Source organism: Dromaius novaehollandiae, chromosome 2, assembly GCF_036370855.1.
Source record: "Dromaius novaehollandiae isolate bDroNov1 chromosome 2, bDroNov1.hap1, whole genome shotgun sequence".
Classification (NCBI taxonomy): Eukaryota; Metazoa; Chordata; class Aves; order Casuariiformes; family Dromaiidae; genus Dromaius; species Dromaius novaehollandiae.
Window position 1 is genome coordinate 49,104,754 of NC_088099.1, and position 19,419 is coordinate 49,124,172.

The following is a 19,419-nucleotide window of genomic DNA, read 5'->3' on the forward strand; positions in this document are numbered from 1 at the left end:
AAACAATTTATCTAGTCTAAAGAGTGATATATCAGTTTTAGTTAGGGTACTGTAGGTGAGATCCTCCGCTCTTAGAAAACTGCAGGGTTTCCTCTGAAGAAGGAGGTTGTCCTGTTTAAGCAGCTCGCTGCAGTCTGAAATAGATGAGCCAAATGTGGTAGGCTAATAAAATGCTGTGGGACTCAGGAATGTGTCGGCGGCACTGAGACCTTCCTTTCTAATTGGAGGTACACTGAGTCAGCTTTTATGCAGCTTATTTGGGTAAAGCAATCTGAGCTCTAGCATTGAGTGCTCCAGCAAATCTAGAGAGAGGTGCTGTTCACATTCAGTCCATCTGTCCCCTTTGTCCCCCTGCTCCCTATTTCCTGCACAGATGGTATCTAGAAAGGTAAGTAAGTTAGGTGACAACAGTTTGTGTTTAAAAGGAACAATAGAGGGCAGCAGACTCTTTTATCGTGGTAACTCTTAATTAAAACGCTTAACTCAAGCACTAGCTTTTTCTGGTCAAAATGGAATAAATAAGTGAATTAAGTCCACATTTGGCAGAGCAGTGAAATGCTGATATCAGTCATCTTTTCTGTGGTTCTTGCTTTCATCCAAGGCTTACTTTTGCTGCGTCTTGTGGCCTTGCCCCAAAGTCACTGTGGAGTCTGCCTGACATAGATGGAAAATAAAAAGCAATGTTTATTGTTTCTGCCTGAATAATTAGGTTGGATCTCTTCAAGTGATTGTATTTTTCTCTCCCACAGGATAAAATTACCCCTTACAGTGGAAGACATCTTGAATTTTGGGGAAGGCAGCAGAGAGCTGTTCATTAAATCCAGCACTTACAGTATCATTCCCATCACCGTGACAGAAACAGGCCTAACAATTAGCTGGATATTTTCATCAGACCCTAAAAGTATATCCTTCAGTGTTGTTTACCAAGAATCAGAAGAAGCACCACTGGATCAGTGCAAAGTAAGGCCTTTATTTCTCGGTGGGTTTTTTTTTCCTTACTACCTCAGAAACTGTAGCACAGTACAATTAGCTGCCTTGAGGAATCGGTCAGTATAGCTAGTAGGTCTCCACAAGAGTTCCAGTTGCTATTGCATCTTAGGAAGTTGTTTCTCCAATTAAGTTAAAGTTCTCCTGAAGGTAGAGATACATTTAATTATTTAATGTTGCCTGGGAAAGTTGAGTTGAAAAGCATCATAGCTTCTGTTGTTCGTATTTGAAATTCACTCGCTATTATTAAGCAAAAATAAATGTCCAAGCCTGCAAAAATCTTTTCTCCCCCCTCAATATTACTTATTTTGCAAGTTGCTTAAGGCTGATCTTGTCAGGCTTTTAAGCAGAGGCCACAAGGAAATAGATGAATCGATTGGGTCATACACATTTTTTACAGTTAAGCACATACTTAAGTGCTTTGATGGAGTGCCCGCATGTTGCAAAATTGCCCTGCCAGTGCCCAGGGCACCATCTTTTATATACATTGCTTGTATTTCATGAGGATTGTGCCTTAAGTGAATTTAGATTACTCAGCTCATTGCAAAGTTTTAGTGAAAACAGGGCTGCTGTTGGTTCAATCTACCATGTGAAGGGGTGCTCTAAGGCTGTGGTTTCACTGGGGGAAAAGGTCATTTATACAGCATGAGTTAATTCACTACAGTATACCTAACTCTGTGTAAAATCTCTGTTTTCTTCATGTCTTCAGTGCAGACTGAACAGTGGTTCTGTCTTGATGTATTTATTTGATACAGCTTTGGGTTGTATAGGATTGACCTTGATCTATGCCAGCGGTTGTGCTGAGGTGAAAACCACCTGGGTTTTGTGCCCAATAGAGTTTTACAGCAAGTTAGCCACCCTAGGTTACACCCAGTTTTGCTATAAATTTAGACAAACAGGTAAGATTTGCTGAGAAAGCTTGTTTTATAGTACAAGGAGTATAAAAGGATGTTGTAAAAGGCATGCTTAGCTTGATTCCGCTCTTGGATATACTTGTATAGCTCTAATGTAGCACTGCTGATGTTAGTAAATTTGCACTGATAACATAAAAAGGCCAGGATTTGATTCTCTCTCAAAAGCTGAGATTTATAGCCATAGCTTAATGTTGGAAAAAGGTTGTCAAAGGGAAATGGATGTCACACTATGAGACTTTAGTTTGGGTGGATTTTTAATGTTAATCAGTAAAAATAAATTTAGTTTTGAAGGTATTTATGCACTTTGGTGGTTTCAAGATGTCTCAGGTTTAAATATTTTTTGAAGGCAAATGTCAACTTCTAGAGCAAATAAGTTTCATTTTGATTTGTATTTAATTGCAGGTTCTCATTCCTATGACCCGCTGCAACTCACATAAGGAAACTATCAGAGGACAGGTGAAAGTCAGAAATTCTGGTATCTACATGCTGATCTTTGACAACACATTTTCTAGGTAGGTCCTAGCTGAGTGTAAAAGGTGAAATAAGCTTTGTTTTACAGACTGTGGAACTGATGAGATACACTGTTACTTTTACTGGTATAGCTTACTTCCATTAGGAAGTAAGTAGCAGAAATTGGTTCCAGATTGCCTAAAGACCTTCAGCCTGGGTTTTGGTTCTTGCTTTTTCTGCCTGCCTCCACCATAGCATAATTCCATTCTTCAGTCTTGACCTCTGAGAAGGTAAACAGAAGTAAGCAAGTAATTTGTGACTCTTTCCAAGTCAAATTAGTCAGGATTGTCATTTTATAAACAACAGACCTGACAGCCCTCCTGCAGACAAAACTTTTTTTCAGCCACCGGTGGGCTTTTTGCCTGACTGTAAACTGAAAGATTGGATACACTGTTAAGACTTTCTGACTAGCTGACTTCAGCTAACATGATCATCTCCTCCTGTTTTTTTTCTCAACAGATTTATCTCAAAAAGAGTATTTTATCACTTGACTGTCGAGCGACCTGTCATCTATGATGGAAGTGATTTTCCATAGCCTTGAAAATACTGTGTTATTTTTAATTACATTTTTAAGAAATGCTATTATTTATGTGTATGCAAGCAATATGACTCCTGCTGTGTTTGAAGACTTTGAAACTATGCAATAGTTACAACACGCTTAGAGAACATGTACACACTAGGAAAAGGAAGCCGTTTTAGGAACACTAATGGTTCTGTACTGTGTACAGATTGTTCAAAAGCCATGTTGCTTGATTTAAGAGGTCAAGTAACGTTCCAATTAAATTTTTCTTCAGTGGGGAGAAAAATAAAGGAGAGCCTGTCAAAATGGAAACTCAAATTCTCTACTCAAAACTGAAGGACTTTTCTTCCCCCCAAAAAATTTCAAAAGGAAACTTAAAGAAAAATGCTCATTTTTGTTGACCTCTTCAGTGGAGAGTAAACATACACATTTCTGTTCTGCTCTACTGCTTGTAGTGTCAGAACAGCTATGCAATACATCAGTCTTTGCAGGCATATATTGTAATCCATCTAGAATTTTTTGTCTTTTTCAAGTTTTATAAACAGCAAAGATAGAAGTTTTTTACATTTTGGGCTAAGATTTCATAAGTCTTAACTGGCTTTTAAAAATGCTCTGATACTACATACCAATTACAAAACAATCAAACATGAAGCAGCAACTCCTTCCACTTCTGCTCACCGTACTCTGTAAGTTGATCCATTGAAATCAGCACTGAAGGTGAGTACCAGTGGTAGAATCAGGAGTATAATTTGCAGAATAAAGTACCACTCACTGTGTGATATTAGGAAGAGGAGCATTTCTTTTTCCTGCTTTAGCACCTTAGTCATCAACATTCACAGGAAAGCACAGTCTGTAAGGTCTTCCCCTAGACCAAGTGGAAGGTAGCAATGATGTTTGAAGCAGTCTGAAAAAGTCCATCCAAAATTGAATGCATATCCAGCCCTAATAAGCTCTCCATCCTGTGTCAGTGTATTTTGCCCATTTCCTGACCCTTGTTTTCATCTCTGCTTCTCAGTATTTGCTAGGCCATAGCAAACTGCTAACTTTCTGTCTCAAATCTGGGGACAGAGCTGGCTGTAAACATATTGCCTGTTGAGGGAAGGAAGACTGGATTTTCATTTATATAAAATTTCCATGAAAACTGTCTGCTTTCTATATAGAATTTCAACTTTTTGTCAAAATGTCTGAAAGCAGATTTTCTGTTAAAAAAAATCTGTTTTCTGATGGAAAGACAAAACATTTTGGCAGGAGAAAGGAGAAAGGCAGTTTCTCCCAACCAGCCTTCATCATAATTTTAGATATGTCTGATTTCCTATGTTGTTCTTCTCCCAGGGAAACTTCAGACCTGGAGGTTTTAGTGCAGCAATTGGTAGAAGACCAGCTCATCCTGCCAGAAAGCCTGTAGACTCTTGGTGGCAATTATTGCTGATATACAAGGGTCATGGTGGGACACAGAAAATAAAACACGAGGGAGATGAAGAATAACAAGTACAAGCTGAAGCAAATGATTGAGGGATGAGGAAAGAAAGTGCAGAGGCAAGCTTGTAAATGTTAAAGCAAGGGCAGGGAATGGAGGGATCAGCTCAGCTAGGGGAGGAGGTCTAGAGGGTCCAGCTGATGTTTATATATTGCTGGTCCAATTCACTACCCATAGAAGATGTCATTGTACGGCAAGAGCCTGGTTGTTTAAAAAATAGCGATCACAAGTGTTTGATATTGAAATATAAGCAGCTGGGATGGAAGGAGATTTCTGATCATAGGAGAGAAAAGAAAGTAATGACTGCAGATAAAACTAAATGCTAGTGGTCATTCATGCCAGTCACTAACACGGATATAAATACACTGATCTTGAAAAAGATGGTGGAAGAATGACTCCCCTTCCTGGGCTGTGTAGATTTTAGGTTGCATGTACGGGGCTTTCTAACAGAGCAAATTGCACTCAGGGTGGCACCAAGGTGAAATCAGGGAGCTTCTCCAGCTGGGACGTCTGGCCCATTGGTGACTTTCCCTTCCCTTTAGATGCTTATTCACAGTATTTAAGTGGTGCTGTGCAGCATCTGCCAAGCAGAGCTCTCGAAAGGAAAGGTGCAAGCTGCTTTACTTCAACTCCCGCAGGGTCAGTACGCAACACAGTTAAACCCTTACGTGGCTGTTTGCCAGGTAAAATGAGATGGACAAGAGACTGAAGTGGGCAATAAACAATGCACTGATCAGTTCATGAACTATGGCATATTTCAGTGTTGAAGCTATATTTTATATTTAATTAGGCAATAAGAGATTATTTATTGCTTAAAAATGGAATACTGTGTACCGTATGCTATGCAATTTCACAGAACTGTAACTGAAGTCTGCTGCAGTTTTCCTTAAGCTTTTAGGTGTGATTTTTGAAAGCATTTTGCTGTTGTTTTAGATAGAATACTAATCTCACTAGGATATCTTTCTTAAAATGCCAAATGTAAGTTAAAGGGACACTGTCAAATATATCGGGTCAAAATATAACATATCTGCTCAGAAGTATTTGAATTATCTCTACTCAAAAGTGTTTGGCAGAGTTGCCTCTGGGTTTCCTCTCTGCATCCTAGCTCTTAACACTTTTGCATCCTGTGGCAAATATTTTTAAGCTGCCATTTATGTAATTCTTAAAGTAATTGGCTCTGTCCTGTTCAGTAAGGGTGAGGGGAATAAAAACATTGAGTTCTTTTTATTTAGCCTTTGAGTCCTTAGAGTACCTTTTCTTCAGATTTTCCTGCCCTGTGAGAGTAGTTTTATGGTTTCTTTGCTTTCTGAAAGAGAATGAAGAGTGGGAGCCAAAACCTGTAGCTTACAAACAAAAAGAAAATATTTGCTTTCAACCAAGGAGGAGAGTATTTAAGAAGGAGGAAAAGTTTCCAAAGAGGAAATATTTAAAATGGTGAAGCACAACAAGTGAACAAGAGTGCAAGTGTTTAAAGGAACTGTTTAAGGAGAACAGGGATCCCGTTGTGTAGCCTGGAAGAGGAGCGCTTTTCCATCTCAGAGGCTGTGCCAAGACGACGGTGAAGAACTTCTTGTTGTCATCTGACCTTTTGTTTGGTCGTCCCAGACCATCTATTAACGGAGTCGCGGGAGCCCGACACAGGACTTACCACAAGGACTGGTTCCTACAAGAACTAATCTCATTCAAGCACCTTATGGCTGAGTTCAGAGGGAGCTCATGCATGTGAAGTGTTCCAGTGACGCTGATGCATCTCTTTACCTGTGGATGTTCAGGTGCTCTGTTGAACTGGGCCCTTTATGAACTGACCATCCCTGGCGATGCAAATAAGAGAAAAGAAATATTTAAAATTGATCATGAAATTAACTTAAGGGGATGTTACATTCATGTAGCAAAGAGAGTATATGCTGTGGACAGCACAAGCAACTGGGTGTTTTTCCTGGGAGCTAGAAAAGTGGAGGGTAATAATTTTTGTTATTCAGAGGTTTATGCAAAGGAAAGAGCGTAGTTGCTTTAAGAAAATGACAGTGTTCCTTTAAATTTCTATGGACGTTATTCCACATTGGTTTAGGACAAATCACTGACATGTATTGCACAAGAGTTCACTGCATTACAAAGTAGCAAAGCTGCAAAAGCCTGATTTTGCTGCTTTTTTAAAAATTTAAATTGCACTATAGTTTTAATAATGCTCAATCATATATATTGTAATTTGTTCAGGAACATCTCTTGCTCTTACTTGCCAAAGGATTGCACAGCCTGTTCACATCAAACTTCATGTTCCAGAAGGGGGAAGAAAGATTTATGTATGCCAATGTTTGTACAGTTACAGGGATGTAGATGATTGTGTACTGGGATGTTTTTTGATGTTCTTTTTTCCTTTTTTAACCTCAGGAATTAAATAAATAAAAATCTGTATCATTAAGAGTGTATGTCACTTTTCTACTTTGTAGAGATAGCTTTGCCTTGAACATAAATCGGATGATTGTGTGATCTACTTCCGAGCAAGAAAAAATCCTAGAAAATAAGGATTACTCCTCTAGTTTGTCATGCTGGTGGAGTTACAAAGGGCACAGCCACACAGTGTAACACAGCAGCAGCGGAGATGCTTGAATTAGTAGTAAGTGAGCTGGTCCCCAGCCTAGAGGCAGTGTCACCGTGTGCCCGCAGCTCGCAGAGGCTGGGGCCAGGCTGGTCCCCAGAGGCAATGCAGCGCTGCAGTCCCACCCAGCACCCTCGGGGCTGCCTCACCTCCCCGGCAAGGTCGCATCTGCCAACACCTTCACCAGCCTTTGCTTCCCATCTGAGATAAAAATGAAGCAGCCCAACGGGCAGGAATTGATGCAAGCAGCTTTGTCCTTGGGCCTAAGGGGATAACCACATCTGCCCGCCTTTTTTCAAAGCTCATCCTCCAAAGAAGTGTACAGCCTGCTCTCCCTGTGCCCCTGCGCTGAAAACCTATTTAAATGTGGAGGCTGGGCATTAGGACCCCGACCTGATTTTCCCCAATCCTTTCCCTCGTTTGCATATAGAGCAGGGTCTCTTCCAGATCCTGACAGGGCCCATACGTCCCGTCTATACTGAGCCGCTGGGGGGGGGGAGCACTGTGCAAGTCAGAGACACTCTTTCCAGGTCACATCTTGCCCAGGGCAAGGAGGGAAATCTGTATTTGCGTGTGTAGTTGCAGCCCCGTGGCACGTGGCAAATGTGTAGGCCAATCTGAGCTGCTGGGCCCACCTGAACGGGGTATGGTCTGTCAGGGGTGTAAGGCTCTGTCACAGCCAGTCTGTTTGGAAATGATGGGTTTAGGCATACCGAGCTCAGCTGGATGGATCTGCTTTCAGACCCAACACACCTGGGCTGCCGTATTTACCGTGACTTCGGCGGCGCTTGCAGCATCCATAGCAATTCTTCCATACCTTTCCGTAGCTTTCCTGCCGTTTGGAAGTGGTGCTTTTATACAGCACATCCATGTTTCAGCTCCTCAGTCAAATGGGTTTGTCTGCAGAAAGCGAAAGTTTCTCAGTCAGCTGTCTTAACTTCCTCCGCCCGTACCGCAGGCAGGCCGGCATGGCGCTATGTGCCTGCGAGCTGCAGCTGCTTCTGCGTCCCGTGCAGCAGCTGGCCAAGGACAGCCCGGGAATGCTGCAGGAGGCCTGCCTGCCTGCACCGGGAGCGTTACTCCCGCGGCCCTGCTTGTATGGAGGGATGTAAGTGTTGGGAAACCTGTCGATTCTCCTAGGTTACCCCTAGAAGTTTGGGAATCGCTTGTTGCAAGCCTGGAGCTGCTGACTGACCCCTCACGCCATGGCTGCTGCAGTCCCCTCAGGCCTCCCCCCTTGGCCACCAGCCCTCTGGTGGCAAAGACGGGCTGCTACTAAATAGCCCTTAGCAGGAGCCAGGTTTCCTCATGCGGCCACAGGTCGTAGTGCTACGACTGGGATGGAGAAATTTAGTATTGCTTTATTACACCAGAGCTCGCTTGCACTTGGCTCCAGGGATTCTACCGGGTCTGCCTTGCTCCAGCGAGAGGGAGCCCTGAGTAGTGGAGAGGAGATCAAGGGAGACCAGCACATAGGGCTGGGGTTCAGCAAACTGCACCCACGGTGGGAAATACAGCAGCTATATGTGACCTGTTAGATTTGAGGCCAAAGGGAATCGGGCCAGTATCTGTGTTTTACGCCTCCCTCCTCCCACAGCCGGGCTGAGCCGCACCGCAGCCAGCGGGAGCACTACATGCTGATGCTTGCCCAAAGGCAGGAGCGAGTTTGCCATGCACCGTCGACCTGGCCCGGCTCCTGGAGGAGAGGATGCTGCTCTTCCCCAGCTGTGCAGAAAGGACTAGATACAGAGGGCTTTCCTAAAGACTTTGGGTATTGCCTGCTGCCCATAAATTGCAGGGAGAGGTGAAATACCAACCTCAGCTACGGCAGGAGAAGGCTCTAGGGATTCATCCAGACACCTCTTGTGCAGGAAACCTGCTGACATGGGGATGAAATAACCCCAGACCACTCAGCTAAGGCTGAAGTAAATGAAAACCGAAGGTCTCTCAGCAACTGAAAACTGGGAACGGCTGGAAAAATGGCTTAACAGACCGGGTGGGGACTGTGCGTGAGCTCGGGTCTCTTCTGGGACGTCCAATGACTGCTAGCAAGGCTGCGGTAAGGCAGCGCCCGTCACCCTGCAGGAGGCACTACGGCTGGCGGCCGTGCTGGGCAGGGGGAAAGGCCATCCTCTCCCTTGGGCAAGGCGGCTGCCCCGCAGGGACCTGCAGCTGCTGGCTGGGGACACCCCGGGGTGTGCGGGAGGAAAGGGGGAGAGGGACTTTGGGGGCATAAGGCCAGATATGTAGTAAAACCACAGGGCAGAGGGAGAGAGGGACCCCTCACAAGGAGCAGCCCTTGGTGCAAGGGAAAGAAAGAGGTCCTACCCAGAGAGCCGGGTGGATGTCCCACAAGGTCTCGATTCAGAGAGGAGGAAGCAGCTGCCCACAGGCACAGCCCCTTTGGCACCATGGGTCTCCATGGCCAGCCTGGCACAAGTCCCCAAACGCGGGGTAAATCATGTCACTCGCCCTCGGCACAGCTTCTCCTAGGCAGTCGGCAGCTGCAGGCGAGAGCCGGCTGGGGAGCATGACTCAGAGCAGGACGCGCATGACCCGCCGGCAACCCCTTGGTCCCAAGCCTGCGGAAGTTCACCGCCGTTTCACAAGCCTCAACAGTTTCACCAACCACCCGAGCATGAAAATTTCCCACTGCATATCGCACAGCGAAGGAGTCTGTAGCTAAAAGGCGCTGAAATCCGGAGGGCGGGAAGGGGGAAAGCAGTAATGAGAGTCAGACACAAGGAGGGGGGGGTTGCTCCGAGGTGCAGGTTTTCCCCGAGCGCTGCATGAAGAGCAGTCGCAAGGAGCAGCCCTTCTCCCAGGGCCTCCCGCTCAGCCTGGCTTGCTCCTCCAGCGTGGACTTTCCCTTTTTTTTTTTTTTTTTAAACTTCTTGACGGGCATTTCTGGAGCGACCAATGCGAAACGCCCGCATCCTGTGGGAGAGGCGGTGGCAGCTCTGCGCGGGGCGCCCCGGGGCCACGGGAAAGCTGCATGGCGGCATGGTGAAGAGGAGCTCGCCGCCGGGAGCCAGAGCTCGAGGCTGCCAGGGCTGCGCTGCAGCTCGGCGACTAAGGTTTGCACGCTTATTTTGGGTGTGGGGGGGGTTATGGCTAAGACTGCAGCGTGGAGGGGTATTGAGGCTTCAGTGCGAATAACTGCTACAAAGAACAATGGTAGGAGAGCGGCGATTTCCCAGTTCCTCATTTCTGTCCCTTCCCCGCCAGGTAGGTAAGTTCAGGAGGGTTTTTTCTAGAAGAACCTGCTATACATGTTCGAAGCCGTTAAATGGAAAACCAGATGACTAAAAAGAGGTTTGCACTGGGCAGAGGGCAGCATTTGGCATCCAGGCAGCAGGACTGTGAGGCCAGCTCCGCTGGCCCGTCTTCCTCCCCCAGCCGCAGCCTGGACCGTGGTGGGATTCCCAGCTCCATCTCCCATGGCAGAAGTCTGGGGCAAGCCAGGGGTCCAGCCACCTCCGGGCCGGGAGGCTCAGCCCCAGGGCGCCTGGGAGGTCCTCGCTGGCGGAAGACGTGATTTCCCCACCCCAGCGTTACCCATGCTTGGTGGAAGACCGTGAAAAACCCTACTAGCAAAGTTTTCCCCTGGTCTTTTTGGACCAAGGACTTGCGTTTGTGTTTTCCTGGTGTTGGGGGCATGCTCGTATGCCCGCGCACATGGCGATCATGTCATTGCACCTTCGTGTGCGCTTTTAGTCTTCATGGCTATGCCAGGGTGAGGGAGCAGGCTCTGCCGCAACACGGGCTGGTTGCACATATGGCCTTCAGTTGCAGTCTCTTCCCTGACATTTCAATTTACCCCTCTAGCTCTGTTCCGCGACGGGCTCACTGAAGGTTAGGGAACTTCCTGGGAACTGTAAAAATAAGAAAGGTTATTTGCTCTTTCCAAACATGGATGAAAACAGGTTATATGTATGGCTGTTAGATCTAAAATTGGAAAGGCCGGGTTGGCAAGAAACAATTGATTTTTTCCCCTCGGTACGTGTACTAGTGCCTTTGTTTAGTGGGATTTTTATTTAGTGGGATTTCAACTCCATACAAACAGAGCTTGACACAAGTCTCAACAAGAAACTTTATTACACATACAGTAAAAAATACATGCATCTTTTACCATTTCCTTCCCTAAGGAAAATGTAAAAAGCAAAAATCTTAAAAAAGGTATAAGAAACTATAGCCCCTTAAATGCACCTGCACAGATTTAATATATTAGCAAAAAAAGAGTGTGGAACCTAGTAGAAAGCTGTTTATCAACATGCTTTAATGTTTAATGTACAATGAAAATAATTTCTTCTCAAAGGAAATAATTACCAAATGCCAAACAAGATTAAATTGGTAATTTAAATGAAAGCCTCCTGTATATTAAAACTAGTGGAAGTCCCTGAGATGTGGGGTCCAGTCTGGCAGCGCAGGCAATGCAGCTTCCTGAAGGCAGGAACAGAGACAGGCAACAACCATGTGGTGCCATCGCAGCCTCGCATCATTCATGCCGTTATGGCACGAATATTGGCACTGCCAGAGACCTAGAGAAATTGCTGGGGGTATTACAGCACAGCACTGCTAAGAAACTCCATCTTCTCTAATCTAAGAGGAAAGTCTCAGTCAAAATTTCCTTATTGTTAGATTTGACATTTAATTACTCTCTGTCTTACTGGTCCTAGGCTAACTATACTTTCTGACCTTGGCAAAAAAGATCAGCTTATCACCAGCGATTCATTCGGTCATTGGTTTGGATTTGGTGTTTTGGTTTACTATGGCTGCTCACCACACTACAGCAAATCTCCTCGGGACAGAAATTCCAAAGCATCTGATCCCATTGAATTTTCACCGTGACATGTGATTTGCTAATGCAGACAGCACACAAAATTCCAATACCAAAATACGTGCCACAGGATATAAATTGTACCTGGCTTCATGTTAGATCAAACAGCTAAAACTGGAGAAAAAAATCAATCTAGTTCTAAAATGACCACTTTATGAACATCAAAGATCAGCTTTCCTTTGCAACAAGCACCATCTGTTCAGCAGAACATGATTGTGCCTGCACACACACACAGAACACCATTCACCTATCAGGGACTGAATAAAATATTACAAGAGCTAAAGGTTGTTTTCACTTACATTTGAGGAAATTTGGAGTCAGTCTGGTGCATTGAGGGGCTATTTTGAATTTTAAATGATGCAGCTGAGCACTGGTCTGAGGTGATTACGGGGCTGATTGTGACTCCGACTTGACTCAAGTGTAGACTTTTCTAGAAGAGACCCAGCCAAAGGACCTCAGCATTTTTCATAAGTGGTGTAGGAACGGGCAGGGCTTTTGAGTCCAACCACCTCTGGACGAGACCCTGATTGAAACAGCAAATGAGGGCAAAACTCTTTCCTGATATTTATCATGGATGGGACCAATGGTTCATCCCGCCTGATGTGTGGCTGTTGCTGTGGTAGCTGGGCTCATCGTTTCCCTGAGAGGCTTGTTATTTCAGGTTGTGGTTCAAGCCACAGATCGGTTGGGTATTTACAGCTGTCACAAAAATGGCTTTTATCCTCTATCAGTTCTGCTTACACTTAGTATCGTTCCATTTTGTTGCTTCGTGCTCAAGGTTTCACTTCCTTTCGGCTAAAAGAATCCAGGGCTTGGTCCTGCAAGGCACCGGCAGGGCGTGCAAGGAGCCCCAAATGTCCTCCGCTCCCCTTGGCACCGGCGGGAGGCCTGCGTGCGCCACCCCTTGCAAAATCAAGCCCTGAGACAGAGTGGCGAGTCCTTCCTCTGAGAGAGTCTTTGGGGTATATGAATGGTGTCCAAGAGCCGGTTTTGGGAGCAGGGGGTACTAACCTACATGAGGGCTTGGCAGGAGGGGGGCATGCTGGAGAAGTTCAGATGGGTGCTCAGGGTCAGGGAGCTTCTCACCTGTCGTCTCCCCAGCATCGCAAAGGACCAGTTTGAGCTCCGCTCCTGGCTGTCGCACACAGAGGAGCATTGCTCTTGGCCCCCGCTTGAGCAGCGGATGATGTTGTGCATAATCCTACAGAGCGCTTTCCTGAACCGCTCCCCAGCAAAGACGTAGAGGAAGGGGTTGAGGCAGCTGTGCAGGAAGGCGATGCTCTGGGTGACCTGCAGCCCGATGTCCATCCAGTCGGCAGCCTGACAGCTGTACACGACGCTGGTGTACATCTTGATGGTTTTGACCAGCAAAACACTGTTATATGGGAACTGAGAGAGGAGGAAAGCAGTGATAATGGTGGTGATGATCTTCAATGATTTCTGCTTTTGGCATCTTTTGGCTTGAAGGAGGGTGTTGATGATAAGGGTGTAACAAATAACCATGACAAGGAGTGGGAGGAAGAATCCTACTGTGATTTTCAAAGCCAGGAGAGCAAGTCTGAAGGTCCTGTTGATGGTTGGTGGGTATGTCATTTTACAAGCTGTTATGTCACCAACTCGCCTACTTTCACTGTACACAATTTCTGGGATGCACAGGCTCACAGATGTCAGCCAGACGGCCAAGCACATGAATTTGCTCCGCAGGAGCCTTTTTTGCTTAGAATTTTTAGCTTTTGTTGCCTGGACAACAGTGACATACCTGTCAAAACTGATGCACGTTAGAAACAAGGTGCAGCCATAGAAGTTGATCTTATACATGCTGTTGACAATTTTGCACATGAAACTCTTAAAGATCCAGCCATCGGAGGCAGCTTTGGCCCAGAAAGGGAGGGTGAAAAGCAGGAGCAGATCAGCAATGGCCAAGTGCAGCAGGTACCGATCCATCATGCTCTTCCTGAAGCGGTATTTGCAATAGACAAGCACGACTAAAGCGTTTCCCACCGTGCCCACAGAGAAAACAAGCCAGAAAAATACTGGCAGGAAAGCTCTAGCAAACTGCCTGACCTGCCTCTTGTCACACGTGAAGTCGGTGTCGTTTAAAACGTTTCCAGCCGGAGACATCACAGTGCTGTCATTCTTATAATAATCCAGGCTGGTCTGGTCCTGGTGGGTGACCTGTAATGGAGCATCAGATAAATTTGTGTTGAAGAGGTGATTCAATAAAGCATAAATTTGGCCCTCTCCATGAGATGTAATTTAAGATTCCCCAGTATATCCTATTTTAGACAGAAAAGCAAAAAGGCTCCTGGTAAAGCGTAGTGCATTTCAGGCTGCTTGAAATGTGCCTGCACCCAACATCTAAACATCTAATCCTTGCTCCAAAGAGGCCAAAACACAGCTTGGTCTTTCTCCAGTAACAACAGCAAAAAAGTAGAGAGACATTGCCTGCTGATACAGACTGGTCTGCTTCACGGGCATCAGCAGAGCCCATGGAGGTCGCAGAGCTGTTGTACGCCACCTCTGCTGCAAACTCACGTGCAACCTTGGGGCCTGCCGGCGAAGGGGAAACGCAGGCTGCCAGGGCGTCAGCAGGAGCCTTTCCAGCAGTGCCATGGGCTGCTGGAGCAGACACTCGGTAGGGAGCGAACTTTCTACTGAGCTGCTACAAAACTCAGCCTTTAGAATCGGCCACATGCTGCTTTCACCTCCGACTAAAAATGTTTGAGTTTGGCTTCCGAGGTGGAGCCAGATGCTCTAGTGCACTTACTGTGGCTGCTATCACTATTTGCCTGCTGCTTTGGGTCTGTTCAGTAACAAACTCTTCACAAAAGGGCTGTTCCCAACCTCCAGCCCGCTTGGAGCATTAAAACGGCAGGAGGTGATAGCCTCACCTGTGTCAGACCATTTGCAGCACTGCTGATTTGGCATCTTGATACACATAACAAAATACATAATCCCACCCATAATCCCATAATTTTGGGAAGAGCTGGGGGAAAAGGGTTTGTATTAGTGCTATGGCAGAACTGCACTGTTGGCTCAGGAGAGCTAGAAAATTGATGAGGGCAAAAAGAGGGGAAAGAAACAGCAGGATTATACAACAATAAAAGCATATACAAGCGTAGACTCACTATGCTTGTAAATGCCATCTTCAGCCAGTCTCTACTCAGTCTTGAAGAAGGCCCCGTAACCTGGAGAGAGGAGATGGAGGGAAAACAAATGATTTGAAATAGCTTTGAAATAGAACTGTGACTCTTTTTTTAATGAGAAACCTCAGGAGGACTCATGGCAAGCTTTCTGAACCAAACCTTTGCATCAGCCCCCGTGCCTGGACCCGACCCTTTGAAATGTGTCTGGCAGGTTGAAGAATGAACCAAACTAATTCATGTTGCTGGTCTGAGTTTCTTAGATGTTTCCATTTTGTTAATAGACTGGCAGAAAATATCCTTAGTGCATTCAAGTTTACATTTAATGACATGATCTTCAGCAGCTTCTCTGTGCTGTGCTGGTTAAGTCCTTTGACTTGCTAGAGTCACTGCAATTTCATTTTTAATAAGATGTAGAGTCCCCAGTGCACACATTAAAAAAGAAAGTCATCTGAAAGCACCAAAACTTTCAAAAGATTCATGAGAATAAACAAAATATCTCTCTCAAATTGTCTATCAACTAACAAGGAAAAGTACCTGCCTTTAGTAGGAGTTTGCAGTTTTAAAATATTTGCATCCTCTGCAGTGACTGATTTTTCTATCTGCTCTGTTCTGCCTGCAACATGGCTTTGCGATCTTTGCATTTAACTGCCATGTCCATCACTGCTGGCCAGCAAAGCAGATCATTACGCCGTAGTAAACAAGAAAATCTGTTTTTTTACTGCTGTGGATGATTTTGGATTCAAGCCAGCCTACCGTCATAACAGGTGGCCTAGTGGGAGCCTGGTGGACATGTTGCAATACACTCATGTGCATTGAACATGTTGTGCACCGGTTTGCACATGCCAATGGCCGGGATTTAAGCCCAAAGAGAAACAAGACGTTGGCCCTGTCGCTGCTCCCAGGGAGCTGGATTCAGTCAATTAGCACAGGGCTTTCCCATTTCATCTGCACCTGCATCTTTGAAAACAGGTCAAATAACCCAGAGGTCGCCGCGCAGAGCCCAACCTCTCACCACAGCAGCAGTTGCACTAAACCGAACTTCTTCCAAGGGGAAATGGCCAACGCTCGCGTTCTGGTTTCCCTTCAGTTTCTCATGGGCGCTGACTAAAAACACCTTCCCCCCAGTGTTATTCGGGGTACGAATTAATCCAGCGTTCAGTTCACCTCCACGTCCTACATTATCGTTAGCCAAGTCAGCAAGTTCCCCAGCAAAGCCGGTTTCCTGGAAGCAGCTACTTTTAGGGACAATGAGCTTGTAGACGTGTAATTGTGGTTTTGTTACCCTCCGGCCTGAATCGCCTTGTGTCCCTTTGCCTGCTACGGGCGCTGAAGTGCATGTTTGCAGCACGTTTGCAGTGTTTTGGAATCTAGCAAAAGAATTTTTAAGCAGTTCTTTCCACCTAATCAGAAAAGATTTTGTTCCAAAAGCACAACTTTGAGGACCAATCTTTCCATTTTTTTATCTTCATGAAGCAACTTTAATGAATATGAATTATTAAGGAGTAAGGTTTGCAACATAAGTCCTCTGCAATAAAAAACATTAGTCTAGGCAGAGAGTATTTGCTTAAAAACAGATTGAACAAATAAAAATAGTCATAAGTATGTGCTCTATTAATTTTTGTATTTTCTATCAAGATACAAAACTATATGCATAATTATGTTGGTTTCAACCAATTTCAACTACTTATGTTGGTTCAAACCAAACCTGGAGTTTCAAGTACAGCTATGAACGCAGTATTCTGCTTTTAGCAATGACATCTGTACACTGTGCATAGTAGTTGAATTTGGAATATGCGAAATTCAAAGCACAGTTTCATTTGTCTTCTTTTTGAAGCAAACAACCAAGGAAGGTAAACAGCCAAACTCTACTAACGCTACAGCGCGGCTCAGAATTTACGCCAGCAAAAATACCTAAGTAGACTGAAAGAAATCGTCTGTATAAAGCTGATTGACTGGTAAATCAGATGTACCACAGGTAAATCCTAGGATGTAGAAATTAAGAGCAATCACAGCCGTGAAAATAGTGTATGCAAAGGATGTTGGAGAGTCTGTAGAAACCACCCCTCTCTCCAGCCGCGGGTGCACGTGACGGAACCTCGGACAGCAATGCCCTGCATGGAGTTGCCTCACTCCCTGGTCCGGCGGCCCCCGAGGGGCCTACCGACCCCCAGATTGGGCACTGCGGGGCTGAGGGCCCTGACCGCTTCGTAACGCCCGGTCTAAGCCACATCATGGCAAATCCAGATACTGCTGAAAATGCAAGCAACGCCTGTACCTTTGAGAAGCAGAGTCACAAAATCCTCCTCAATTCAGAGGATGCAGCACGCTAACCACAAAGGCACGAGCGCTTTGGGGTTTTGCTTTATTGTTGTCACTGCAGATGTTACAGGGTGTACTAATAATCACAATAATTTGATTTTTATGCTTTCATTTCGGATGTTCTTGTGAGCATTTGATCTTTTCCTACAGTGAACTTCACAGCACACTAGGAGTTGGCAAGCAATAGACTGTCCTTCGAGACAAGGAGGGACAGCTAATCAATCAGACTCAGTCTGACCTCTTTCTGCTTATCTTTTGGGAACGGTGTGGTTTAAGGAATCAATGAACTAAGTGCATGCCTCCTGCCTCTCAGCTGTGAGGCAACAGCAAACCCGACAAGCTCCATCCGCTGTAATTCGTTTGTTTGAAAATTCCTCAGTGAGTTGAAATCTCCCTTGAGAACCGTAACTGTCAGTGCTACCCTGCGCTCGTCTGAGGCACAAGGACGCAAAAGCCATCCACTGAAACTGAGACGTATCACATACAACTGAGTGGTGAGTGCAGCCAGCAACACGCTGTCATCTTGGTACTGATTCGCCTCCAGGACCTCTTTCCAAAATGTTAACGTAAAATCTGCTGAAAGGTGCAGAGCCAGTTTGGGTCACTGTGGGAGCTTTGCATGTCTCCACAGTGCCTATGTTGTTTTTTTTTTTTACTCTTGCAACCCACCTTAAATTGCAATAGAATAAAGTCACAGTAACAGGGGGAGTTTAATGACTAATGAGCTATTTTTGCAAAAAAGGCAATGTGTAAGCTGGTTTTCTTTCTACTGAAGCTGCATATGGAAAATGAACAGGGCCATGCTTTAGGTTATGCAGAGGAGGGAAGCAGGCACTCACCGGGGACTGTGGCTGCAGGGACATCGGTCCGGCTGTCACTCCCGTGGCTGCACAGGGCGCTGCTCTTTGCACCACTGGTTAAGCTTTGGGCTTTTTGTAGGCTGAGGTGGGTGTGGGCTCCCAGGATCCTAGCCTAACTAAACCTGTGACAGCCTGTTTTCTCTGTGGTTTGCATGGTTTAGGTGTCTCAAACACAGATGGCAATCTTCTCTTTTTTGTTTTTCTTTTCTTTTTTTTTTTCCTGGCAAGCTATTTCGAGAACGAAAGGGGAGACCTCCCCTGTTGGAATTTTTCTGCTCACATGCATGGGCAAGCCCAGGGCAAATCAGAGGCTACTCACAGTGTGGCCGTGTCCCACTGAAACACACTTTCACTGGGAAAAAAATAATCACAGAACAAGAATGGGGTCCCTCTGGGAGCCGGCAGTGTCAGCGCGGGAGGCTGAGAAGGGAGCAAGGAGCTGGTGCCCTGGTCCTGCCGCCTCCGAGCTGGCCCTCAGGCACAACCCCGCGGCTGCTGAACGCGGTGGCTTAACACAGCTCGGCGGCAGTAGTCGCCCCAGCAATGCTGCAGCTCCAGTGGATGTGCCTGGAGTCAGAGGGGCTGCTCCATGTGTACAGGATCGGGCGCAGGACACGCTCTGTCCCTCCACGGCCGGCTGTGAGTCCTGGGGCAGCCCTGCAGGCCCATGGCAGGGTTGGGAAATGCACGGCTAAACCCCTCCTGCAGAAGCCAGACCAGAGCCAGGCTACAACTTCTCCATAGTTTAAGCAAAATCAAAGTATGGCACCTTCAAGATAAAGGGCCAGACTATTCCTGCTGCAGGAACTGAGGAGAGAAAGGGCAGGACTGGAGCTAATAACTCTTTGCTAATAACTGAGAAGTCTTTGCTAGTGGTACATCTCGTGTGACAACCAACTGGAAGAGTGTAGCAGGAAAAATCTTGAAGAGGAAAGCAATAAGAATTTATAATAAATATATTAACTTGCACATTGTGTGTCTTCTTCCTGGCAGGCTGACATGCAAATTGCAGTGATTTAAATTCCCTTCTCTAGAGGAAGTCAAAACACCATGTTTTTTGTGTAAGTGCTGGATGCCATTCAGCTGTGACTGATGCTGGTTTGGCTCAAATTTCAACAAAATTTCAAAATCACAGTTCAGTTTCAGTTGTGATTATCAAGAAAACAGTGGTTCAGACCAGGTTTTGTATTGGGTTTGGCTGTCATTTGGCACGACGCTTCAACACCGGTAGCACGGTATCATGGCTTTGG

General features: G+C 45.8%; 2 protein-coding genes across 5 annotated transcripts in view; one reads left to right on the forward strand and one right to left on the reverse strand.

Annotated features, from left to right (window-relative positions):
* FYCO1 (FYVE and coiled-coil domain autophagy adaptor 1) overlaps window positions 1-6,827 on the forward strand; it is a 54,507-nt gene extending 47,680 nt beyond the window's left edge. For all 4 annotated transcript variants that reach the window (XM_064506421.1, XM_064506422.1, XM_064506424.1 and 1 more), the window contains 3 exons: window positions 750-960; window positions 2,304-2,413; window positions 2,871-6,827. In XM_064506421.1, coding sequence (XP_064362491.1) covers window positions 750-960; window positions 2,304-2,413; window positions 2,871-2,946 — 397 coding nt within the window. In that variant the 3' untranslated portion in view covers window positions 2,947-6,827. The remainder of the gene's footprint in view (window positions 1-749; window positions 961-2,303; window positions 2,414-2,870) is intronic.
* A 4,258-nt stretch (window positions 6,828-11,085) lies between these two features.
* On the reverse strand, window positions 11,086-18,649 carry CCR9 (C-C motif chemokine receptor 9). Its single transcript, XM_026094064.2, has 3 exons — window positions 18,149-18,649; window positions 14,973-15,032; window positions 11,086-14,019 (listed from the first exon to the last, which is right to left on the reverse strand). Exons 1-3 carry the CDS (start codon window positions 18,170-18,172, stop codon window positions 12,856-12,858), a joined length of 1,248 nt encoding a protein of 415 aa, XP_025949849.1. The 5' UTR covers window positions 18,173-18,649; the 3' UTR covers window positions 11,086-12,855.
* Between the last annotated feature and the right edge of the window lie 770 nt (window positions 18,650-19,419).